This window comes from Myodes glareolus, chromosome 8 (assembly GCF_982192425.1).
Source record: "Myodes glareolus chromosome 8, mMyoGla1.1, whole genome shotgun sequence".
Taxonomy (NCBI): Eukaryota; Metazoa; Chordata; class Mammalia; order Rodentia; family Cricetidae; genus Myodes; species Myodes glareolus.
This window is the reverse complement of record NC_142033.1, coordinates 69961595-69985083: the sequence shown is the minus strand read 5'-3', so window position 1 is coordinate 69985083 and position 23489 is coordinate 69961595. Positions and strand designations below refer to the sequence as shown.

Below are 23489 nucleotides of genomic sequence, written 5' to 3'. Positions count from 1 at the left end.
GATTCCCATGGCCTTGCTGCGCTGGCTTCTATGCTGGATGCTGTCCTGTCTCAGCTAACCCTCTTCCCAGGAGCAGCACAGGGGCCCAAAGGCAATGGAGGGCCAGCACTTATATCTCATTTCCACTCGGTCTAGTCTCTGGAGCTTGACTCCTGCCCATTACTCCTTCAGCTCCCTAGACAGTGCCTGCCATGAGGGCTTCAGGCCCCAAACTAGACACTGAGTGGCATCTTTCTTCAGCCACAAGTGAGTTCCACTGGCCTTGTCAACACTGCAGTCACGTGGCCAGGGCTCCTTTGGCTGGTTATGACTTCCTTTCCTACCTTCCCCATTGACCTTGAGTGACCTGAGGGTCTGAGGGACCATTTCCCTTTCCTGATCTCGTCCATGACCAGGGCTCCTTCTCCCTTCTCACCTCTTACCTCTCCTGGTCCCAAAAAAGTAAGAAGTAGATCCTTACGGCCCATTTTAAGTATGGGGTGTGTATAGAGCACATCAGAGAGTTGGAGTTAGGGGAAGCCCTAGGCCCCTGTCTTCCTTCGCTTGCAACTGGTGCCTGCTTGCCTGGGCTCTCTGTTTATCCTAGGGTTGAAAAGTTACATGCAGCTATGTGATGAAGCAGAAATGGGGAATCCTGGGGCTCAGGGGGATGGGGAGTTTGGGTAGAGATTATGCTAGACAATCGGCTAAAGAACTCAGCCAATGAAGAATCCGGGGGAAGGGGAATGAGATTAGGAACATGCTAACATCACGTTTTTGTTTTTTGTTTGTTTGGTTTTTTTTTGCACTACATCTATGAACTAGCCCTTCTTGCCTTTTCTCTAGGCTGACCCACCACTTTGTGAGGTCATAAACTGCATCACTTTCACTGCATGGAGTCTCCAGTGCTCTTAATATGAAGTGAGGATTTGTTTCTCATGCCAGTCCCTGCTGTGGCCATGTCAAAAAGGCACCTGCTGTGGTCATGGGTGGTCTGAGCATTGCCAGATCTGGCTGGCACTGCAACTCAGGCTCCCCTCTACTATAGAGTGGTTTATATATCTGCTTCACGGCAACTGCCAGAATGGCCCATGGAGCTGTGGGATGTGCCTTCTGCTGGAATTGATGCATGGCCAAGACTGAAGCTGTCATTATCGCTGGGTTGTCATTGCCCCATCATTGCCCTGTTGGTAGGCACATCTCAGTACTGCCTCCTGAGCCAAGATCTAGGTAGGTCATTAGCAGAGCTGAACATGTGGGTCATAATGACATCAGCTGCAGGCTGCCAATACTGCTGTTAGCCCAGCGATGAGCCAGCAAGTCCTGGACCAGGCCAAGTGCGTGGGCTTACTGGGACTGGGAATGTTAGGTCTGGGATGCCTGTGATAAACAGTCTCATCTATACTGTGACAAGGGAGCATTGCCACCAAGTTCCACAGAATATAACCATGCTTGGCTGCTATTCATGCACCATGAGGTACCTCCATGGCCAGTGATCCCGGTATGAAGCAGAGGAATCACGGATGCCTCTCAGTTCTCTTGGAAGGAGGTTGGCTGGGCCAGGCATCCATGTGCTGCCTTGGAAGTGCCTACAGATGCCCCAACACAGAACTTTCTTTCCCTGCAAATCCTATCCCCCTGTAAGTCCCCAGGCACTCACTGCTGATGCCCCCGGCCAAGACCTGAGAGCACAGTTAGAGCCATGAGGAGGCTCTGCAGTCCTTGAGCCCTGGACACCTAGGTTAGAGGTGTGAGGGCCTGGACATGCACAGGTGACTGTGAGGGAGCTGGAAGAAGTGTTGGGGGAGACTGAGTGCTGAAGGGATGTGCTGTTGGGAGGTGTTACCTGCAATATCATCTCCATCTCTGGTACCTGGGAGGAAGGATGGTGAGAGGACAGGCAAAAGACTGAACTAGGCTGTCCAGTGACCTGAACACTGGTCACATCTGGTGTAGTCTGTTTCCACCTGTCACCCTCCTACAGGAACCTTGTCATGTGCTGGGGACTGTTTATTGTGACAGGCAGACACTCTGGCTCTCGTATCTAGAGTTACTGTTCTCTCATCCTGGAAGAAGGACCACTGTGCCTGTCTTGTCTCTTTGGAGTCAGGTGCTGGTATTGTCTGCCTCACAAACAGTGTCCATAAGTGTGCCTGTAGGGCACACCCATAGATTTGGCACTAACCATCCTCTAGAGCTTTCCAGCATGAGCTGTAGAAGCGGTGGCTCTGGGATCAAGTCCAGGCACTTCTTGGATACCTAACAAGCCTTCAAATGGTCCTGCATCCCTTCCTGACAGCCCTGCGGGTCAGCTCACATGCTGGAAAGAAGTCAGCAGCCCCGAGTCACTGGCTGTGCAAACTTGCCTGGCTTATCAGTGCCTGGCTTCACCCCCATACAGTCTGTCCAGAACACTGCAAGTGCTAACTGCCTTTCTGTTACCTAAATGGTTTTGATATCAGACTGGAGGCCACCAGCATTCAGTGATGATCGAAGCGGTGTGATTCAACAAAAACCAAGCACCCACTTTGTCCACATGTTGCTCCCTCTTCTGGGAGCTGGTATCCACATCCGCACCCAGAGTGCACCCCAAGAGACTGTGGGGAATGAGGGAACATGGGGCAGAGAAGCATCTTGCCATAGCATTGTTTCTCGGGGAGCAATGTCTCCCATGGGACATACCTTCGGCACACCCACGGCGTATCTTGGTCTCACAGCACACCTTCAGTGAAGGACCTTATCAATACACAGCCCAGGAAGAGGACATGGTGTAATCCCGCCCTCTCCAAAGCACCCCCTCTTCCCTCTCCAGCCCCTACACTGCACACACACAAGCCTCTCTGGTCTTTGTATATCTTCCCAAATGCTCAGCCTTCAGCTCCCATCCATCACAAACACAAACACAGCTTCTCTGTGGGAACCTGACTCCTCTCCCTAGACTGGGTTGCTATCAGCTTCTTTGGGGTCACCTTCCCCCTCCTTGTCTTCATTAGGGTTTCTAAGCAAGTTGAGGAGGAAAGGGTTTATTTGGCTTACACTTCTAATATTACTGTTCATCGCTGAAGGAAGTCAGGAAGGGCAGGAACCTGGAGGCAGGAGTTGATGCAGAGGCTGTGGAGGGATGCTGCTTATTGGCTTGCTTCACATGGCTTGTTTGGCCTACTTTCTTATAGAATCCAAGACCCCCAACCCAGGGATGGCATCACCCACCATGGGCGGGGCCCTCCCCCATTGATCACTGGTTGAGAAAATGCCTTCCTTACAACTGAATCTAATGAAGGCATTTCCTAACTGAGGCTCCTTCTTCTCTGCTGACTCTAGCTTATGTCAAGTAGATAATCAAAATGAACCAGTATGCTCTGCCAGCCTGGGATCACCTGTAAGGTTGGGTTTTGGTCTCACTGTCCTCCTGGCCCTGCTCTAGTCTGGCACCCAGGTAGAGGGGTAATTCAAGGTCAGAGGTGTCCAAGGCTTGGAGGACAGTTTGAAGACGTTGATCTGGAAAATCATCCTGGATTCTTCAGAAAAGAACATCTGTGGCCCAGAAAATGTGGCAGAGAGGCAGCGTGCACATGAACGTGTGCCTGACTTCCATCTGTCTTATTTCTACATATCCACTGGGGGCACACATTGCCCTGGGGGTCACAATTCTAGGGGCATTTGTGGTTGTTTGTGTGTGTATGTGTGTGTGTGTGTGTGTGCACGTGCGCACGTGTGTGGTGCTGTATGGCATGTATGTTGTAGTCTAGTGTGACATGTAGTGTGTCTGGTGTGGTATGGTTGGTGTTGTGTGTATAGTGGTATGTGTCTTGTAGTATGTATGGTGTGCCTGTTGTGTTTGGTGTGGTGTGTATGTTATGGAATGGTATGAATGTGTTACAGTGTGTGAGTGTGTTGTTTGTGTGTGTTGCATTTTGACATGTGGTGTTTGGTAAGGTGTGTATGTTGTGGTATAGTGTGAGAGCATTGCAGTGTGTATGTGTTGTGTTGTGCTGTGTGTATTGTATTTTGGTGTGTGGTGTTTAGTGTGGTGTGGTGTGAGTTGAGGCAAACAAGAATTGGCCTGCTGGAGATGACAGTTCCTCTTGGTCTCAATGCCTTTCTGAGTGCCCAGCATCCCCAAGTATGTTTTTTCCCATTTTCTCCTCTTTACTGCTTGCTTTGCTTTCTGCCCCATTGTGACCTGGGTACCTGCTTATGTTTTCACTTTCCGGTTGCTATGACACAAACAGGCTGGGAAAAAAAGAGTATGCTGTATTCTCTAGATTACAAGGAAATCGTTCGCTCTGAGGGCTTATTTTGCTTTCTTATAGACTATAAATTTGAGAAAAAGGTCAAGCATTTCAAAAACATTTTTGAGTGAGGCAAGATGAGATTAGTAATTCATTAGGGTCCCAGGCACATCCATGAGGACAGACATCTAAGCAGGCTTGCCTACTTTCATGGTCTTTAATAAGGAAGGAGAGAATACAGGTACCTAAATCCATGTAGGTAAAATCTCCAGAGGACCCTGTGAAGAAGGAGAAAAATAAGATCTGGGATATCTCTGCTTTATCTTCCTTTGTCTAAAGATGGTCCAGCAGCAGCAGAGGTCCTAGGAACTATCCATTTCACGGGTCTTAAGAACACCTCTGCCTGGCATGGTGGCGCATGCCTTTAATCCCAGCACTTGGGAGGCAGAGGCAGGCGGATCTCTGTGAGCTTGAGGCCAGTTGGTCTACAGAGTGAGTTCCAGAACAACCATGGCTACACAGAGAAACACCGTCTTGAAAAATAAATAAAAAAATAAAAAAGGAGGAAAGAAGACATGATATTTTCCTGTACACAGTCTTGGTCTAAATATAAACTGGAGGATAAAGCAGTGACCTTTCGTGGGAAATACTAATCAGAAGCAGGAAGTCTCCAGAGCTGTGAGCAGGTCTGGGTGCAGATTGAAAATTAGATGGACCAGGTTTTACTGGGTGAAGCTCAATGTGCTGTTACACGTTCCTGTGCTTCCTAAGCACTTTCGTTTCTGCCATGTGCTATCACAAAAGGAAGTACCTTTGGGAAAACCCAGGGGTGACAGAGGGGTTCGGGTACAGCAGAGATGTTGGAGGGTCAAGAGAACAAGAATGGGTCGGGCTCTGGGTCTCTGAAATCAGGTTGCTGGGCTCTGAGTACCTGGACCGTGTCTAGATCTGTAGTTAAGATAGAGTACAGCATCTAGCTCCAGTACTGCCGTATTTCCCAATGCTGCTTTATGACCTCAGATACCACTCTCTTGGCTGGTCCCCAGGCTGGTCACTGTACCCAGGGCTTTATGGAAGTTAGAGGATATTGTTATCCTAGTGGTGAAGCGTATTCTTTCAGATGTCCACTAGCTGTGTCGTGATCATCACCTATCCAGATGATCCTTGGGACTATGATGCTTCCTTCCAGTTAAATCATGGCTGCTACTTCCAGGGTGGCTTTAGGCCTCTCGCTGTTGAGGATCCACCCTCTCTTTAGAGATGTAATAGGGAGGGTGGATATCGATGGCTGGTTCCTGTTGAAATGATGAGGTAGATGACAAATAGCAATGGATGGATTGGACTCAGCACGTGTTTGAAATCTTGCTGCCTGAGTTAAAAAGAACCTGTGAACTGCATGTAACCTGTTTCAATGACTCTGGGCCATGTCATAGGTGTGAAACTTGCATACCCAGGAGTTATCTCGCCTAAGGTCTCCAGCCTGCTCACCTGGAGCTCACCTGGGAACCAGATGTAAACCTGTGCAGAGTGTCAACCCTGCCTGGCCGTTGTGACCAGGCTTGTGGCCATTCTGAGGGAAGCACCCACTGACTATCAGGGGTCATTTGTTCCCGCAATACTGAGTTTTTCTGGTTTTAACTCTGCGTCCTGGGCCTTCCCTCTCAGAACCAGAACATATGCAATGCAAATTGTTCCTCTGGTATTTCTGCAAATGATTGACACTTGAAGAATTTTTGAATTGACAGGTGGGTGGGTCCCAGAATGAGGTTCACAAATCTTGGCTTCTGGACTCCCGCTAGTATAGACCCTTGACCATTTGTACAATGGGCTGATGGGCAGGAGGCTCCCTGCCTCCTCCTTGCATTTGACTCTGTCTCCAGCTCTGTGAATGTGGCTGAGTCACTGCCCACTGGAAATGTCTTCACCGTGGTAATAGGGTCAGCGGAGCAGCTGCTCAGAGAACATGGCAAATGGTGCTTCTGTGCCCCTGGAAGCTTCTGTGGTTTATGGTAAATCAAATGTTTTGAGAACTGGTGGTATCAATGTCTTGAATAACAATGAGGCTTCAGGGACCTGGGCCCAAGACCCCACAGTTGGGAACAGAATGGCAATCGGACCCTGTTGAAGACCAAAGGAGAAAACCAGGAAATGGCAGGCACTGAACCATCAGCAGGTGTGGACTTCAGTCCAGCCTCCTCCCAGGACAGGCTGGACTGCACTAGTTCCTCCCTGGTGACAGATTGGACCCACCCATTCTGTGGACTAGAATTTGGGTAGGGAGGGAGAGGGCAACCCTGACCCAAGCCGTCTCTCTATTCCACCTCATTGCAGATGGGACAAGTTGGCTTCAAAATCCCTCCACAGTTGTCCCTTGGCTACTTTCTCAGTCCTGGGCAGAATGAGATTCCTAGGCAAGAAAACCCGATTTCCTTTTGTCAGAAGGCACAGCCCAGCGTCCCCTGAGATGTTTCCCTTGCAGGAGATGGTGGGAGAATCCAGACCCATCTACAGTCGCAGAGCCCTCTAGTTAGTGAGTCCTTAAGATAAAAGGGGATGTTACAGGTCTCCAAGCAATTGGTTACCCCAAGCCAGGGACTTATGGTACACTAGACTCAACAGTGAGTCTCTTGTCCAGTGTAAACCACTGGGTTCAGTTTTACAGAGGAACAAATGGCTTATGTGTTTACACTAACTTGTCATGCACTATTTGAGCTCCCTGAAGGCTATCCCTGGAGATGGAGTCTGGATTTCCCATTTCAGACCCAAGCATGTTTTATCTCAGTGTCCTCCAAAACCACCTCTCCTGAGTCCTGTGACCCTCCAACTTTGTGACAGGGATAAAGGAGAGCCACAAACAGCCAGATAATGAGGGAGTTGTGACTATTACAATATATGATTAAAAACTTTATCTGTATCTACTACTTCTACTCCTTCAAAACCAGAAGCTTGGTTATGGGAGTTCTCTCTGTGTACCGTGTGAAGATTGCCTTGTGTTTCCTATGGGGTTTACTGGGACCTTGCCATGCCACGCTGTGGTAGCTTGAATGTAACTATTCCCCATAAACTCGTAGGGAATGTCACTATTAGGAGGTGTGGTTTTGTTGTAGTAGGCATGGCCTTGTTGGAGGAAGTATGTCATTGAGGTTTCATATATGCTCAAGGCACGCCCAGTGTCTCAGGCCACTTTCTGTTGCCTGTGGGTCAAGATGTTAAGAACTCTCAGGTCCTTCTCCAGCACCATGTCTACCTGCATGCTGCCTTGCTTCCTGCCATGGTGACAACAGACTAAACCTCTGAACTGTAAGCAAGCCACCCTCATTAAATGTTTTCCTTTATAAGGAAATAGTGTCTTTTCACAGAAATAGAAACCCTAAGACACCCACAGTTTACACAGGTAATTATGAATTTATTACCTATGCAGTTTGGATTCTACTTTTTTTTCTTTTGCTAAGGGGTTGTTATACAGCACTATCTCCTAAGCCAAATAATTGCCATGACATCACCTGTGTCAACTTGCAAAAGATTGTCACAGAAAGGCTTGCTGAGTGCTGGTCTGTTAATGTCCTGGCTTCTTATAATATGAGTGTTTTCCCAGAGTAGGAACGAAAACTGAAAAGGAAGCAGGTTATGAATGTCTGAGAACATTATATAAAGTTTGTAAAGCTCAAACGTCAGCACATTGATGTCCAGCTTCTGCCTAGATCAACTGAGTTATTGGGCTATTTCCTGTAACAATTACACGGACTGGCTTAAGAGTGAAACTATACATCTAATCCAAGTTTATTTAAATGTTTGGGTTTTGCCCAAGTTTTCTCCGAATATTTCACAGTTCCAGACTGGTGTAACTGATGTAGGTGTTCAGTCATCATCTCTGGAGGTTATGGTAGTGCTATGGCCAGAGGGATTAAAAGGGAGAATATCCCCCCAGCCCTGTCCCCATCCAAGCTCAGCTAGGCTTTGGGGAGCTTTGAGGCATATCTGTGGGGAGTCAGTCATCTGTTCTCTCATTCAGAGAGGCCATGAAATCTTCTCTCTCTTGGACTGAAACCTCCCTCAGCACTGTCTTCTCTCAACATGGACCAATTAGAGCAGCCATTGTCCCTCCCCCTGCCATGACAACATTTGGTGCACATCTCTGAGAGGCGGGGAAGGAACAAGAATTAGGCGGACATAGGCAAACTAGAACATGCAAAGCAGGCTGTCTGTGATGGCCTCTTCTCATTCCCAGAGGTCACTGTGAGAGGAAACAGTGGGAAGGCATGGGAGGCAGGTTTCTGAATAGGACCTATAGAGAAAAGGGGAGTACCCAAGGGCCCTGTAAAATACCCAGGTCAGTGTCTGTTTAGGGACTTCCAGCCTTAGGCCCTTCCCCTACCAAGGGAACACACCCCCACTCTCTGCGTGGCATGTGGCATGGTATGTGTGTGGTGCAAATTGTGGTGTGAAGTATGTAGAGATAGGCAGTAAGCATGCCTTCATACTAAGGCAGACGCGGACCATGTTGGCTTGGTATGTGTTGTGCTGTGCTGTGATTTGTGAGGTGGTATATATGTGATATGGTGTGTGACGGGGTGATGTATGTGCTTGAGGTGTCTGTATACGTAAAGCATAAAGCAGATCTTCACAGTAAGGCAGACACAGACCCTGTTGATTTAATCTTTGTTAAAAGCATCACAAATGATTTATTGGTTTTTTTTTCTTTTTTTAGAAAGGAAAAACAAAGAATTCATCACCTCTGCTATGCCCACATGCCAGGTATGCACAGGGCCCAGTGGAGAGTGACATGAGCCCCTGAGCTGGTAGCATCTGGGCTGCCGGTGGGTGCTTTTGCCCCTGGCTGTACAATGCATGGCACCTCAGCTGATGAGCAGGGAAACCCCGTGCCTGCATAGTGGCCTGCAGTTATGGAGATGAGAACCAGGGAGGCTCTTGGGTCTACACACTCCAAATGTCCTTAAGAGAAATAGTAACGTGAAATCCAAATAGCTAGGGAAAGCCTACCCAGGTGTCCCCGAGAGGGGCACGGCGTGCGTGCGGACGGCAAAGACCTACAGCTGGTACTCCAGGCACTGGTGAGCTAAAGTGGGGGGCTATGTCCAGGGGTTCTGTGCTGACTTTGGACATGGTGGGGCCTGTGTGGTACATGAGCATCTCCTTTTTGTGTGATACTGGGAAAACAAGGACGTGGGGACATGTATGGGGGGGAAGGGCTCTGCTTGGGTTTCTTTCGGGACAGCAAGAAGGTTTGTGGGGCAAAATTCCTATGGGGTCGCTGCCTTCACTGGGACTGGGTTCCCCTCTGTAGCCCCTCACAAGGAGGGCAGCCTACAGTCACCGCTGGAGGGACCCCTAAGCCCCAGAGAGTGGCAGGAAGTGAGGGATGCTGAGGTACAATTGGGACTGCCCAAAGACCGTCTTTGTGCCCCATACAATTGCCTTGCTCTGTGCTGTCCCGTCTGTGACACAAACGTTTGGACACCCAGCCCATCCCCTAACAGAGACCAAGTTCTGGAGCTGTCCTGCGTGAGGGTCTGTCCTAACCCTCTCCTCCTATGTAGGCCTCATCTCTTGCCCAGGGAGAACTGGTGGGTGCTGGTGGGTGCACCAAGCAGCAGCAGAAGGTGTAGAGACACCTGGGCCTTGATCCAGGCCAGCCTGGGCTCTGGCGGGGCAACGAGAGTCTGGAGGTGGGAGAAGGGAAGAAAAGGGGAGGGGAAGGGGTACTGACTTCAGCTTCAAGGCAAAAGGTGAATTGTGCCAGCTCACAGCGTCAGCCTGTGCCGGGCCCCTGACTCGGCAGTGGGAGCAGACAGCAGCAGGCACCCTGCATGGGAGGAGCAGAGAGCTGACCCCGGAGCCACCTCTGTTGCTTGCATTCTGTGACCCTGAAAATGTCACCAGTCTCTGGGTCCTCTACTTTGTTTTACTAGGAGACACTGCCCTCCTACACCTCTTCTGGTTGGCTCTACGTGGGTCTCTCCAACCATAAGGCATCAAAGCCTGATGCCCGCAGCTCATGTGTCTTTCTGGAGCCTGTGGACTCTTCTAGAGCCCAGGCCTGACGGAAGCCAGAGTCATCAACCTAGAGGCAGTGGAAGGTTGAGCAGGACCTGCATGTAAGGGTCCCTTCCTTTTTTGCCCCTCCCCACCCCTACCCCATAGCCCTGAGGGAAAACCAGAGGATCTTTGCCCCTCTAAACCCAGTCCTGGGCATCCTAAATAAGGGGTTCTTAGAGTGGGATTCTGAAAGATCTTAGATGGCTTCTATTGCCTGGCCTTGAAAACAGAAAGTTAAAAGAAAGAGCCCCCAGACTCAAATAGCTCTACCCTCTACGGAGGCAGGTATTTACCCTGCAGTGGAGAGAGTGGCCGCCTGGAGGGGGATGCTGAGCAGGCCTGGCCCGTAGACTTCCTGGCTCTGGGGTCCTCTGCAGGGACTGTGGGCCTAGGCTGACAGGTCTACATGTCTGGTGTTGGGGGCGGCTGCGGGGTCACCCCAGGAATGGCCTGGTCCAGCTCCAGGCAGGAGAAACCAGGCCTGAGCTGCATTTGCACTTGGAACAGCCAGGGCAGCATGTTCAGGTCTGAGGGCTGTGATGCCTCGGAGTCAAGGGTGGGGACTTGGTGTGGCACCACAGGCCTGTGTCCAAGTGGGTCATGAGTCGGCTGCCCCAGGACCCCATGGGCCAGCTGGGGCTGACAGGGAGAGGTGTCTGTCCTCTGAGTGGGGACAGCTAGAGGAGATGGCCTTTCCATGGGTCTCAGGGGGGACGTCATTCCAGCTGCACTGGTGGTCCTGCGCCCTCTCTGGAGGAAGCAGGAAGAGAGTGTCCTGGCCAGCTGGTGCCATCAGCCCACCAGGTAGCTGTGCATCTCACGAGAGTTGATGCTCAGGACCACACCTGAGTGGTTGCCTAGGGAACAGAAGGAGGCAGCCCATTAGTGGAGATGGTGGGAAATGGACCACACAGGAACACACGTGACCTCAGATGCACCTGGGGCCAACATGCAGTGGGTACTGTGACATTCCCTGTGCCTGGTGCAGAGTGGGGGGGGTGGAGTCTCCAGTGTCCTAGGCAGTGACAGGAGGGAAGTAAGTGCCGGGTGCCACCACAAGCAGTGGTCCAGAGGGCTGTGCAGTGGGGCACTCACTGACCTGCGTGAGGACTAACCCTGGCATCGGCAGCAAGGGGGCGCAGGAAGGGCTGAGGCTCTGCCCCCTCTTGGCAAAAAGCACTGTGGTGTGAGGTATAAACCAGGAGGCAGGGAGGGAGATAGAGGGTCACAGGGGGAGAGAGGGAACACAGTGATTGTCAAAGACAGGTTAATAGATGTCCCCGCATTGGCTGCATTGTGAGACCAGGGGATGCTCGCCACAGCTGTCTCGCTCTCTTGCTGTGTGCACAAAACAGATGGTGCTAGTCAGGGGGAGGGGCTGGTGCTACCCAGGCTGTGGGGGCCAGCTCAGGGGCTGTACCTAGCTATTCATGTGACTCTCCATCAGGGCCTCCACCCCCTGGCCCCAGTTAATCTTCTGTACCATCAGTTGCCAGGGCACCATGGAGAAGCACTGTCATAAGCAGTGCCTAGTCCACACCAAGGTCCCCATTAACAGTGTCCTGGCACTGTTAACTAGGCGCTTACATGTCGCATGTGGCTGTGGGATAGCGGACTACTGTCTTCCTGAGACCCCACACCCTCCTAGCAGAGGCTATGATTTCCTTGCATGAGAGTGGGGCCTGGTTATCTGGGCAGCACTTGGCTTAAGCACAGGCTAAGCATAAGGCTATGTACAAGGCTATCTTCCTCCAGCTCTTGGCACACAAGTGACTCCAAGGCCAAGTTCCAGCTACCCATCTGCAAACACTGAAGCAGCCGCTGCTCCCAGGGTCAGACAATGACCAGAAGTTCTAGGTCTGGGACCTCTTGAGTGCTCAGTAAGTCACTGGTGCTGTGAGGGCCCCAGAGACTGCACATCCATCCTCTGATCAATGCTCCTGGGCTGGCAGATGCGGGAAGTGGCCGGAAGGGCTGGGGTAGCTACCCCTCATGCTCAGAAGGCCTGGAGGATGCAGGATGGGATCAGACTGCCCTTGTGCCACCTTGGGTGACTGAAGACCTTGCTGGGTCACTAATTCTTAAGGTGGGGGCCATCATGATTCTGAGGACCAGCAGACTGGGATACAGGTCTTTAAGATGAATGCCTGTAAGTGACAGCTAACCTTACAGCTAACCTCTGCGCCACTCTGCAGAGTGCTCACAGCCACTAAGGGTGAGTAGGCAGAGGTACCCACCAACACCAAAGGGCTATGGGCAGGGCCTGTGTGGAACAGGGATTCAGGTAGTAGGGCTCTGGTTACACCTGGGCACTGTACCAGCTAAGGAGCCACAGGACAGAGAAAATTATATAAGGAAGATGGGGAGGGAGGGCACAGCCAAGGTGACAGGTCTGGTCCTCTCCCTGCGGGCATGACAGGAAGGAAATTACCTTGGTGGAAATCCTCTGTAAATGATAATGCGTTGTTTTGAGGGTCCATATAAACAATGCTTTTGAACTCTGCATTTCAGTAAACAGCTAATGGGAGTATGAGGAAGGATGGGGGTGGGACAGTCTCACGTCCCTGGGAGGGAGCTCCCTGCCTCTGTGAGGGCTCTTCAAGCTGACCACCCACTCTCCCAGGAGAGTGCCCTCAGGCAGCCTCTACTTCACCCTGTTGGCCCGAGGCTCTCTCCTTATTGTGGCAGAACTCATGGGCCAGAGACACTCTCTAGCAGGGCTGGTCCATCTGTGCCCCTTCGGCTCTGATGAACCCCTTGGTAGTGGGAGCAGCAGGGTCCCCATGCCCCGGCTCCTACCCTGCATGGTGCTCTGGGCATCTTCACTGTGGCTCACGGGACTTGTCATCTCCTGTTCCTTCTCGTTGTGCATCTGGGCGTACACCGTCCTGCCCGGGCGTTTCCTGCTGGCCAGAGATACAGCTCTGCTTTGAATGAGCTCTTGGTCCCAAGACCCTTGTGGGCATGGTGTAGATAGTGAGCCCAGGGGGCCCACCCTCCAGTATGCGCCCTCTACCCAATGTTCTGCTGTCCACCATTAGCTGAATATTCTTTATCCAGGCTATGACTGTGGAAGCTCTGGCTTCTTTGTCTCCTAGCACCTAGCAGCCAGGACAGTAACACACACACATACACAAACACATACAAGTGCATACACACACAAGCACACAAACACACACACAATGCTGGGGCAGTCCTGAGAGGCAGTTGTTGAACTCTGTCCATCCAGACTTTCTGAGACTCCACTGTCCACTTTCTTTCTAGTCCAGGCCCCGGGGGGAAGCAGAGAGGGTGACAGAGCACACTCTACCCTACTAGGACTGGGGCTCAGAGTCACAGGCAGGGCCCACTGTGTTGAGAATAGTCCCCACTAACTCCAGCCAAATATAGAAAGGTCATAGGCCCATTCAGAGACATGGAGACTGAGGCCTAGGGAGTGGTGGTGGCAAGAGCGTGCGGAGGCATGTGGAGGTAGGCACATTCGGTCCCTTGAGTAGGAGAGTAACTAGCTGTGCCCAGAGGGAGTATGAGTCATGTCCCCTTCAAGAAGGGACGCCTAAGTGATGGACTTAGATGTTGGGGGTGGCCCTATCTGTCACTATAGACACCTGAGTAACCAGTGACAGTACTGCCAGCCCCACAAGGGGCTCAGTGCCAGGGAGAAACAGACTTTTGGTGGCTGTGAGACTCGGGAACATTGAGCAGTTTGTTACCTAGCATCCCAGTGCGGAGGACAGCGTCAGTCAGAACACAGCCAGCCCGCGAGCTGCCACGGCCTAGGCAGCGCGTAAAGCCCAGATGGATGAAAGGAAAACGGCGCTCCTTTTTAGAGGAAACTCTAAAGTTTCCTTCTACTGACTGCTCAGAATTCCTCTGCCTTGCTCTGCCTTTTCCCCCTGGGGTTGTCTGGGCATTTGCCCCCCGCTATCTGAGCTCTCTGTTTCTATGGCAACATATCCCTCCCCTCCAACTTTAGAGCTTGAGCTGGTTCAGAATGATGGTCTTGGCCCTGAGGATGTCGGACCAGCCTCGCTCTGGACACATCGGGCGCCTCCCCTTCTTGGCACATGGCAGGAAGTGTCCTGTCTTCTGGGCCACCTGCACCACAGGCAGCATCCTTGGGGCAGTTTGTAGAAGAACCCCTGGACACTTGGGAAGTCTGCAGGGCAAGGCTGACAATCACCCACAGGGACCAGAACTCTGTCCCTGCTATGAGCCTCATCTACCGCAGGCAGGCCCGCTGGCCTCTGACTGACCACCCACAGCCCTGCAAGTCTCACACAGGATGGGACCAAGTATAGAGGAGAATCCATGCTCATATTGACATTGACATCCACCCATGCAAATGTCCAGAAGCATCTGTCTGCTTGGCCATGGGCATCCTACCCAGACCCAGGGCTTGGTCCTGCAGCTTGCCTCTCCACCCAGAGCTCATGTACCACCATCCTGGAGTCATGCAAGGCAGAAATGCTGCTCAGCCAGCTTCTTTTTCTTCCTCCTCTCCTCAGCCTCTTCCTTTGCATCCCCTTTTATAAACAATAATGCTACGGCTGGGAGGGGGGAAACTTTTATCTGACTGAGGAAGGCCTGTGGCAGGACAGCATTCGGCCAGATCTCTGAGGTATACTCAAAACTAGGCCACCCGTAGGGATGCCTGCCACTTGGGTCCTGGCCCTGTAATATGAAGGGTGCTAGGGGACAGAGGTGACTAGGGTATTGTCACACTGACCTGTAACACAGTGTTCAAGGGTTTCCTTGCTAGAGGGTAATAAATAGCAGGCACAGGGCCCTGAATCCAGGTGGGTTTCACAAGGGGGGTGGTGGCTGCCTGCCTCCAGGAAGCACTACCATGCTTATCACCAGCATCCTTGTAGCTGGGGCTGTCGAGCGGGCTTGTACCTTCCCATGCCCACCACCCCAGAGCTGCCTCCCAGTGGAGCCTGTGAAAAGGACTCAACTCTACCAGCCATCAGCCCCGCTCAGCACACTGGCATAGAAGATGAGGGTCACGGCTGCCTCCCAACATCCTTGGCGCTATCCCATGTGTACTGAGAGGATGGACCACAGAAGGAAGAGGTTTTAAAGGTCTGTACAGGAGACACATGGTCTCTCAATCCTCCTTGGAGTTTCTGGTGCCCTCGGGTCACTGGAAGCCCCTGTGGCAGCCATAACTGAGGTGTGGGAAACCGGGAGGCAGAGGTACAAGAGGCCAATCCTGTCGCACCAGCCTTGGACTCAGTATTGAGCCTCCTTGAGTCCTGCCTCCTCATCTGTAGGGCAAACCGTGTATCCTCCAGGGAGGATGAGTGAAGAAAGAGATGCCCCGAGCCTGTGACGAGGACAAGGCTGAGAAGAAGGGAGACCGAGAGTCTCCTGGTTACCAGCACAAGGAAAGACTCATACCGCCTTCTTTCATGGCCTATGGAAGCCACCGCCTCTAGGGCCATGAGCAGCTTGCCCCATGTCAAGGCTGCTGGGAGGCCTTACCTTTTGAACTTGTAGAGGATGAATGCTCCCACTGCAAAGAGCCCAGTGACAAAGAGGACCACCACAGCCCAGTAGCCACCACTGCCACTTGGCCTCTGAGGACCTGCAAGGAGAACAGTAAGAGGAGGAGCTGTGGGCTGGCTGTCCCCAGCCCTGGCCTAGATGAGCCGACTTCATACTGTCCAGCAGGACTTGGACACGTGGTTGAGTGGACAGCAGGTTATGAAGAATAAAGAACATGATAGATGGCCTTAGAGGGTTGGCCTCTCTTCCTGGCCTCTCTTCCTACTATAAGTAGGGCCAACTTTGTCTGGGTTTCCTGCATAGGGGAGCAGCACCCTTCTTCTGTACTGGCTTTGGTGAATTGGCAGGTTCCTGATGGTTGTGGTGGCTGCCTCCATACAGACCATGCCAAGATGGTGAGGCCCAGGGCTAGCTGTGTAGGAGTTGATGCATCTAGCCAGGGATGCCCCAGGCAGAAGAATCACTGGCGGCCAGATAAAGGTTCAGACAAGCCCTACAATCACTTCCAGCATCCACTGGCCTGAGCTCATGCCCACCCTGACCCAGAGAGGACCCAAGACAGGTCTGTCACCTTCATCCGTGTCCCTCAGGTCCACCAGGATACGGAGCCCTCCTCGAAGGATGAAGCTGATCCTATGGGAGTTCAGTGCCTGTTGCACGGCTGCCAGTCTCTGTAAGCAAAGGGGGTCACTGGAGAGTTCCCTCGATCTGGGGGGGATGCTGTCTAATGCCTCTGTGTTCTCATCAGGGAATAGCTGGGGAGCCCACCAGTGGGATTCACTAGGAACCCCTGACGGTGCAGGTAGTCCCACTATCAACCAGCTCTCATTTCAACACAGAACAGAGGACAGGTTTCAGTGTGTGTGTGTGTGTGTGTGTGTGTGTGTGTGTGTGTGTGTGTGTGTAAGGGGGTGGAAGACCTGGAGTACTCCTAAAGTCTCCATCCTGGTAATGGTCAGTGAGGCTTGCAGGAAGTGGAAGACCGCAAACACAAGACAGGGCAGGGCACTCCTCCTAAGAGGGAAGTCAGAAGGAGCTAGTGGGTTAGGGAATTCTGGGGGAAACACAATCCCTGTGACATGGCCAAGAGCTGAGGCTCACAGCCCGCATCAGAGCTTGTCCAGGCCACATTATCTTTACGTCACCACCTGCCAGCCACTGTCCAGGACCCAGCATGAAAACCCAACTGTGCCCAGTGGCACTCATGTCCATGTGGCTACGTCTCTGAGATCCTAATCTTAGCTAGATCCACTGAGCAGAGCCAGAAGCTGCGATGGGCACAGAATCCCAGTCTTCGGAGGAGAGAAGGCTTTGCCTCCATCCACACCCTGAACATTCATTACAGGTGCACATTAAGCATACTCCTGCACACCGACACCAGGGGGTGGTCATCCCACAACCTCCTGAGTGTCTGACGCGCTACCACTGTCCCTGTGACCTTGTCTTCATTTTCAGAATGGAGCCAATTGGCACAAAGGCTACTCAGCCCTCAACATATGAGGGCCTCTCTAACGACAGTCCCCAAGGTGCCCCCTTTCAAGGCACTTCATGGAGGATATCCTAGGGTTACTAAACCAACTTCTGGTTTGCCCTGAGGCCCAGGGTCTTCCACAGTGCTCACCTGTGTGTATCCCAGTTCCCCTAGCAGTGAAGCTGAGATCAGATGACAGCTCCAGACGATGGTGTTAGAGAGTGGAAACCATCCCCACAAGCTGCCTAGCCTCCTCCCCCTGGAAGCTGCTAACTCACCAACCTTGGATGCCCGAGGATGGTGGTACCCCAGGTCAGACAGCATTATAGAAAGAAATAAACCTTCAAAGGATGTCCCACGGAGATGTGCTTGCCAGGAATGACTCAACCTATGCCCTCAGCCACCCAGCCCTGTCGTGCAGAGAGCACCTGGGCTCAGGCAGCCATGGACGTACCTTGTCACTTGTGAGGCTCCTCTTCCTTGTGGGCCTGGGAGGGGGCAGGAGCACATACAGGTCCGCTATGGTGGGCAGTCCTGGCTTTACCACGGTCACCAGAAGCTCCTCAGGGATGCTGGTTTCCTGTGGGGACAAGCAGGATACTTGGGTCCTCTTCTGTTCCTCATCCTTTGTCACAAGCTAAATTTGCAGCAACAACTGCTCTCTTCCTGACCTAGGTATGTCCTGGCCACCTGTCCGGCTCCACACTCCTGCCTCTCAGCCCCTTCAAGTTTTGGCCATGGCCCTCACACTACACCACCTGCTCAGGCCTGCCCTTGCATCTCCCCATCCTGAGCCTGGCCCAGCCCTAGCCATATGCCTGTACAGCCCCTAGCTCCTGGGGAGCCCTCTGTCTCCTGGGAGTTTCACTCCATATCCTCTGAGTTGAGTTCCTGCTCACCCCTCATTACCCAGAACTCTTTCGCCAGCAGCACTCACAGGATGAAGGAAGTATGGTCAGGGTGTGTTTCTGCCTGTGGTAGTCTTAGCTAGGGGGCTAGCCTCTTTCTTTTGGGGCACCTAGGGACTTAGGTATCCCAGTGCCCACTCCAATCCACTACCTTTGTCATGAGTTGCCTGAGAGAAGTGATCAACCATGTTTTCTTTCTATGTCTAAGGAGTCCAGGATGGAAAAAAATCCCACAGATGGGAACTGGCTATGGCTTTAAGAGCTCTTCAGAGGAAAGGAACTGACGGAGTCTGGCAATGTAGCCCTGTCCCTCCCTCTGAGTGCCCGACCCAGGGCAACCCACCACTACCCAAGCAGCCCCAGCCTTGTCCCAACCTCATTTCTCAGCCCACAAACCACACCAGGGCTCAGGATAGAACTGAAGCCCAAACCACAGGGCACCTTGGAGAGAAGCCGGGTGACCACCAGCCCCACGTCCTCCCTCCACTCAGGAGTGTTGGGGTTAAAGGTGTCCAGGTCCCTGGAGAACTGCAGAGGCACCACCTGGAACTGAGCTGGAAGAGACAGGATGGAGCCTGTGAGGTCTGGGGTGTGGCTGGGACCCTGGACAAGGTAGCATTGCCAGATGGTCCAGATAGCCTCACCTCTAACCCCACGGACCAGGTTCTATGTCTGGAAGATAAGAGCCCTCCTTTTGCTAGGCCCTCAGTGCCTGACATGTACTGATGATGACAGTGGCCATCAGTGGCTATCTTCCAGGGAGGGAGCATGGCACAGCATGCACCTGCTTCGTGAGCTCTACCCTATGACGTCATGTTGGGTCACAGTTCACAATACACTGTCCCCTGAGCCCTCTGCCCAACGTAGCTATTTCTCTCTCAATAAGAGAAGGGAAAAGGAAGTTAGTGGAGGTGACAATATGGGGCTAGGCCTCCTGTGACTCTAGAAGGGAGCTGTGGGCCCTGAGAAATGAAATGTGGGTGACAAGATGGGCCATCTAATCTCATGGGACTATTGGCATGGTGTGGTGGTCAGTGGGTTGAAGGGCAGGGAAGGGAGGACCAGCCCAGGGCAGCCTCATCCCTCAGCCTGCAGCATTGTGTGGCTGATGTCTGTGGTCCATGACTGAGAGACTAAGCTGAATGAACTTCAGGTGTGCTGAAGGGATAGTGTGCATCGGGGAGACCCCTCCTTCTCCAGACAGTGTTTTACTGAGGGGTTGACAGCCCCTGAGAGTACAAATAAAGCGAACACCATCCCCAGGTCCTCTTAAGGATCATCCTCAGAGTGGCAAGGGGAGAGGCCCATGGAGACGGCAACACGGATGCTCGTCTGTTCTTGTTAAATCACTGAGCAACAGACGCACTGGTCTCACAAGACACACTATGCATTTTATAGAGAGGAGAAACTGAGGTCAGAGAGTCTGGGGCACTTCAATAAGGCCATACACCCAGCAGGAGAACCCAAATCCACCTAAACTCCTGTACAACCTAGGGCCACCCAAGAGTGAACGGGCCCTCTCCAGCTGTGCACTCATGCTGTCCTGTGTAGGAAGGAGGGGGCTGACTCACCCAGGACGCGGATGACCCTGGAGTCCTGCAGTACCGAGTTCCCACAGGCGGCCTGCACTGTCACACGCACATCCCCAGCATCTGTAAACCGCGTTGTCACGGAGTTGTCCAGGGAAAGCAGAGGCTGTGGGCACAAGCAGAATCAGGCCTGTCTGGCAGAATGGAGAGCTATGGTCCACTGTCAGGACCATACTGGGGCTGTGCTGGCTTTCATCAGCAAGGGGGAGGCTGGAGGTTTCTGCACTGGCAGTGTCTGGGAGGTGTGGGGGATGCTAGCACACCCTAGCTCTAAGCTGGACGGGGAACATGCCCTGCCTCCATAGCACAGCACAGCCTCTAGAAGAGGCTGCCTGTGGCCTCATATAGAGCCTTCTGGTTGGTTCCTAAGCAGCACAGGTCAGGTTCTGTGTCCCATCCTAGTTCAGTTCACTGTCCCACCCACAGTAATGTCCCAGCAGGAGCTCAGGCCCTGCCCTATGGCAGGAGGCAGATAGTCTCATCATGGAGGAGTGGTGGAATCACCTGGGTAACAGGTCAAGCCGTGCCTTCTATGAGCAAAGGCTCTGGGAGTTGAGTATGGAGCTTGGGGCATTCAGGTGGCAAGGCTATACAGAGCCTCAAACCAAGAGCTCTGGTTCTTTTACAAGCCTCCCATCGCAAGAGGCAAGACCTTGTACTTGAAGCCCTTCCCTTCTCTTAGCCCTGTGTGTCAGCGCATCTGTGGAGGTGTAAGGCTACTGCACCCAGAGTAAGGAAAGGGTGCCTCTCCCTAGGTCTTAATGATGGAGATTCCTGCTCCCTCATCATATGCACTGCAGCCTCGTTGTGTCTCCTTTTCAAGAACAGATCATAACTCCCCATGGCTCACAGTGTACAACAGTCTGAGTGAGGCCAAGTTCTTTCTATGCCTGGCAGTGATGCCCTCCCTCACCACTCCGCTAAGGAAAGCCTCCCCTGAGTCTAAAGTGATACATGCCATACCCGAACTTCCAGTCAACTCTGTTCCATGTCTTTCACAGAGCTATCCAGGGGCTTTTCAGAGGTACCCCCAAGCCGATGCTCAGGGAGGGTATTGAGTGAAGAAAGGTCAGGATCAGAACCTTCCAGTGGTCCCATACTGTGCCCTGAGGCCAGGTACCTTGCCCTCCCCACCCGACATACCAGATGGCAATCTATGGGAGGGAGAATCAGGAAGGGGTGTAGGGCGCACCTGCAAGCTTTGGCCAATCCACCAGTAGAAGACAGTGAGGTTGGGGTTCAGGGGCAGCAGCACAGCTGTGAGGTTCACCTCCTGGTTGATGCCAATGACAGGGACTACCTCGAGATAGAGGGCCTGCAGGGGGGCTGAAGAGTCCCCAGAAGTTCAGAGTTAGGGGATAGTCCGGCACAGAATCTTTCATTGACTACTTGCTAGTCATTGTTTCCATCAGAGTCATTGGTACCATCACCACCATCACATCACTACCATCAGCACCATGATCCCCACCACCACCACCATCATCATCACTACCATCAGCACCATGATCCCCACCACCACCACCATCATCATCACTACCATCAGCACCATGATCCCCACCACCACCACCATCATCATCACTACCATCAGCACCATGATCCCCCCCACCATCATCATCACTACCATCAGCACCATGATCCCCACCACCACCATCATCATCACTATCATCAGCACCATAATCCCTATCACCAACATCATCACTACCATCAGCACCATGATCCCCATCACCATCACCATCATCACTACCATCAGCACCATGATCCCCACCACCACCATCACATCATCACTACCATCAGCACCATGATCCCCCCCACCACCACCATCATCACTACCATCAGCACCATGATCCCTATCACCAACATCATCACTACCACCATCACCATGATCAGCAACATGACCGTCGCCATCCATCATCACCAATACCATCACCATCACTACTGCCAATACCACCCCTCATCACAACCCATCAGCATCACTATCAGCACCCCACATCCATCATTATCATCATCAGTCACAATCACCACTCACCACAACCTATCCCAGGCATCAACACTCACCGCCCCATCACCACTACCATTCCCATTGTCACCACTGATGTTAAGGTCCATGTCCACTGGTTCATGTTTTAAATGTTTGATCCCCAGCTGGTGGTGGTGCTTGCTTGTTCCCTAATGAAAACCTCAGTCTCTGCTCCCCTGTTCTACCATGGTGTGAGCAGCCTCTGGCTGCCACATATTCCTGAACCACTCCACTGTGCTTCCCAGTCATCATGGATGAACCCTCTGAAACTCTGAGACAAAGTAAACACTCCTCCCTCACGACCTTCCTGTCAGGTATTGTGGTCATAGAGAAGCAAAATAACTGGTGGCAGGAACGTGGGGGCGCTGCTGTCACTAAATCTGACCATGCAGGTTTAAGACTTTGCTGCTGTTTCAAGAAAAGGATTTGGAAAAGTGGCACTTGATTTTCAGGCACACCGGAGGCAAGAGTCCCAGGGTCATACACGCTTGTACTCAGATTTTAAAGGAAAGTTTGTTAAGCCAGGCAATGTGTGCATGGCAGGGTCGAATTCCCTGCAGGGAGACCCTGACGGGGCAATTGATGAAGTTCTGCGGGTGAGGCTTAAGATTCACTGGTGACCCCAGCATGGGTTTCAGAAACATGGGGAGTTGGTAGAGGAAACCTGCAGGCAATGAATGGATCCTGTGTGTAGGAGAGTGTGCCGAAATGGGAAGGACACGACACCAGCACATGCTCCAAGAGCTATGCGGAGCTGTGGGACTCAGCGCCTCCTTGCTGTGCGGCAGGCTGCTTTTGAGCCAATCTTTTCTTGCTGTTCCCCTTTCTTCTGTTTTTCAGGGGTAATGTTTACCGCAGACAGGAAGTGGAGAATTGCCTTTCACAAGGACTGCTAAGAGATTTCTTTGCTATGAATGGAGTCTCTGAGTTTAGGCTTTTGAGCACTGTTGGAACTGCTGAGACCACGGTGACTCATGAAGTTGTACTGAATGCATTTAGCATTAGAGATGTTTGCTGTGTGCTTCTGGGGACCAGAGGTAAGCTACTGTGGTTTAAATCTCACATGTCCCCGCTAGGTTCATGATTTTAGTTTGCATTTATCATCTAGAGGCACTTTTTAGAGAGGCTGGGGAATCTTTAGGAGGCTGGTCTAGACACCACGGGAGGCAGACCTTTGGAGGTTACAGCCCAACCGCTCACTCCAGCCTCATTCTCTGCTTTCTGAACCACTGTGATGTGAGGAGCCACTGGGTCCTACACGCTGCTCTTGCTGTGGATGATACCATGCTTTCCTTGTTATGATAGATAGAAAGAAGCTCTATAAAACTGTGAGCCAAATTCAAGTTTTCTAAGCTGTTTCCATCAGGCATTACAGCTACAGCCACATAAAACTAACTAATGCAGCCGCCACCATTATCACCATCACCGTCATTACTATCACCAACACCATTATCATCGATATCACCACCATCATTGTCATCACCTACAGCATCACCTCCATCATCACTATCATGGCCCGTACTATCAACATCACTATCACCACCAACATTGCTAACGTCATTCCTATCACTTGTGGCACCTTGGCCACCACTCTTACCATCCTCACCATGACTTTTGTGAATAAAATTTGGGACCAGGTCTGAGCCCAGCCCGCCTGCCTTTCTGTTCATGGCCTGAGGACCTGTAACAACCCTTCAAGATTCCCTGTGCTTTCCCAAAGCCCCG

At 52.1% G+C, this 23489-nt stretch overlaps 1 protein-coding gene across 3 annotated transcripts in view; it reads right to left on the bottom strand.

Annotated features, from left to right (window-relative positions):
* Positions 1–8862: 8862 nt before the first annotated feature.
* The window catches only part of Sorcs2 (sortilin related VPS10 domain containing receptor 2), a 378161-nt gene continuing 363534 nt past the window's right edge, over positions 8863–23489 (bottom strand). For 2 of the 3 annotated variants that reach the window (XM_087909089.1, XM_087909091.1), the window contains exons 20-27: positions 20940–21073; positions 19730–19853; positions 18600–18712; positions 17705–17830; positions 16351–16450; positions 15756–15858; positions 13068–13174; positions 8863–11125 (exon numbers count right to left, since the gene is read on the bottom strand). In XM_087909089.1, coding sequence (XP_087765215.1) covers positions 11061–11125; positions 13068–13174; positions 15756–15858; positions 16351–16450; positions 17705–17830; positions 18600–18712; positions 19730–19853; positions 20940–21073 — 872 coding nt within the window. In that variant the 3' untranslated portion in view covers positions 8863–11060. The remainder of the gene's footprint in view (positions 11126–13067; positions 13175–15755; positions 15859–16350; positions 16451–17704; positions 17831–18599; positions 18713–19729; positions 19854–20939; positions 21074–23489) is intronic. The other variant, XM_087909090.1, reaches the window with a different exon arrangement.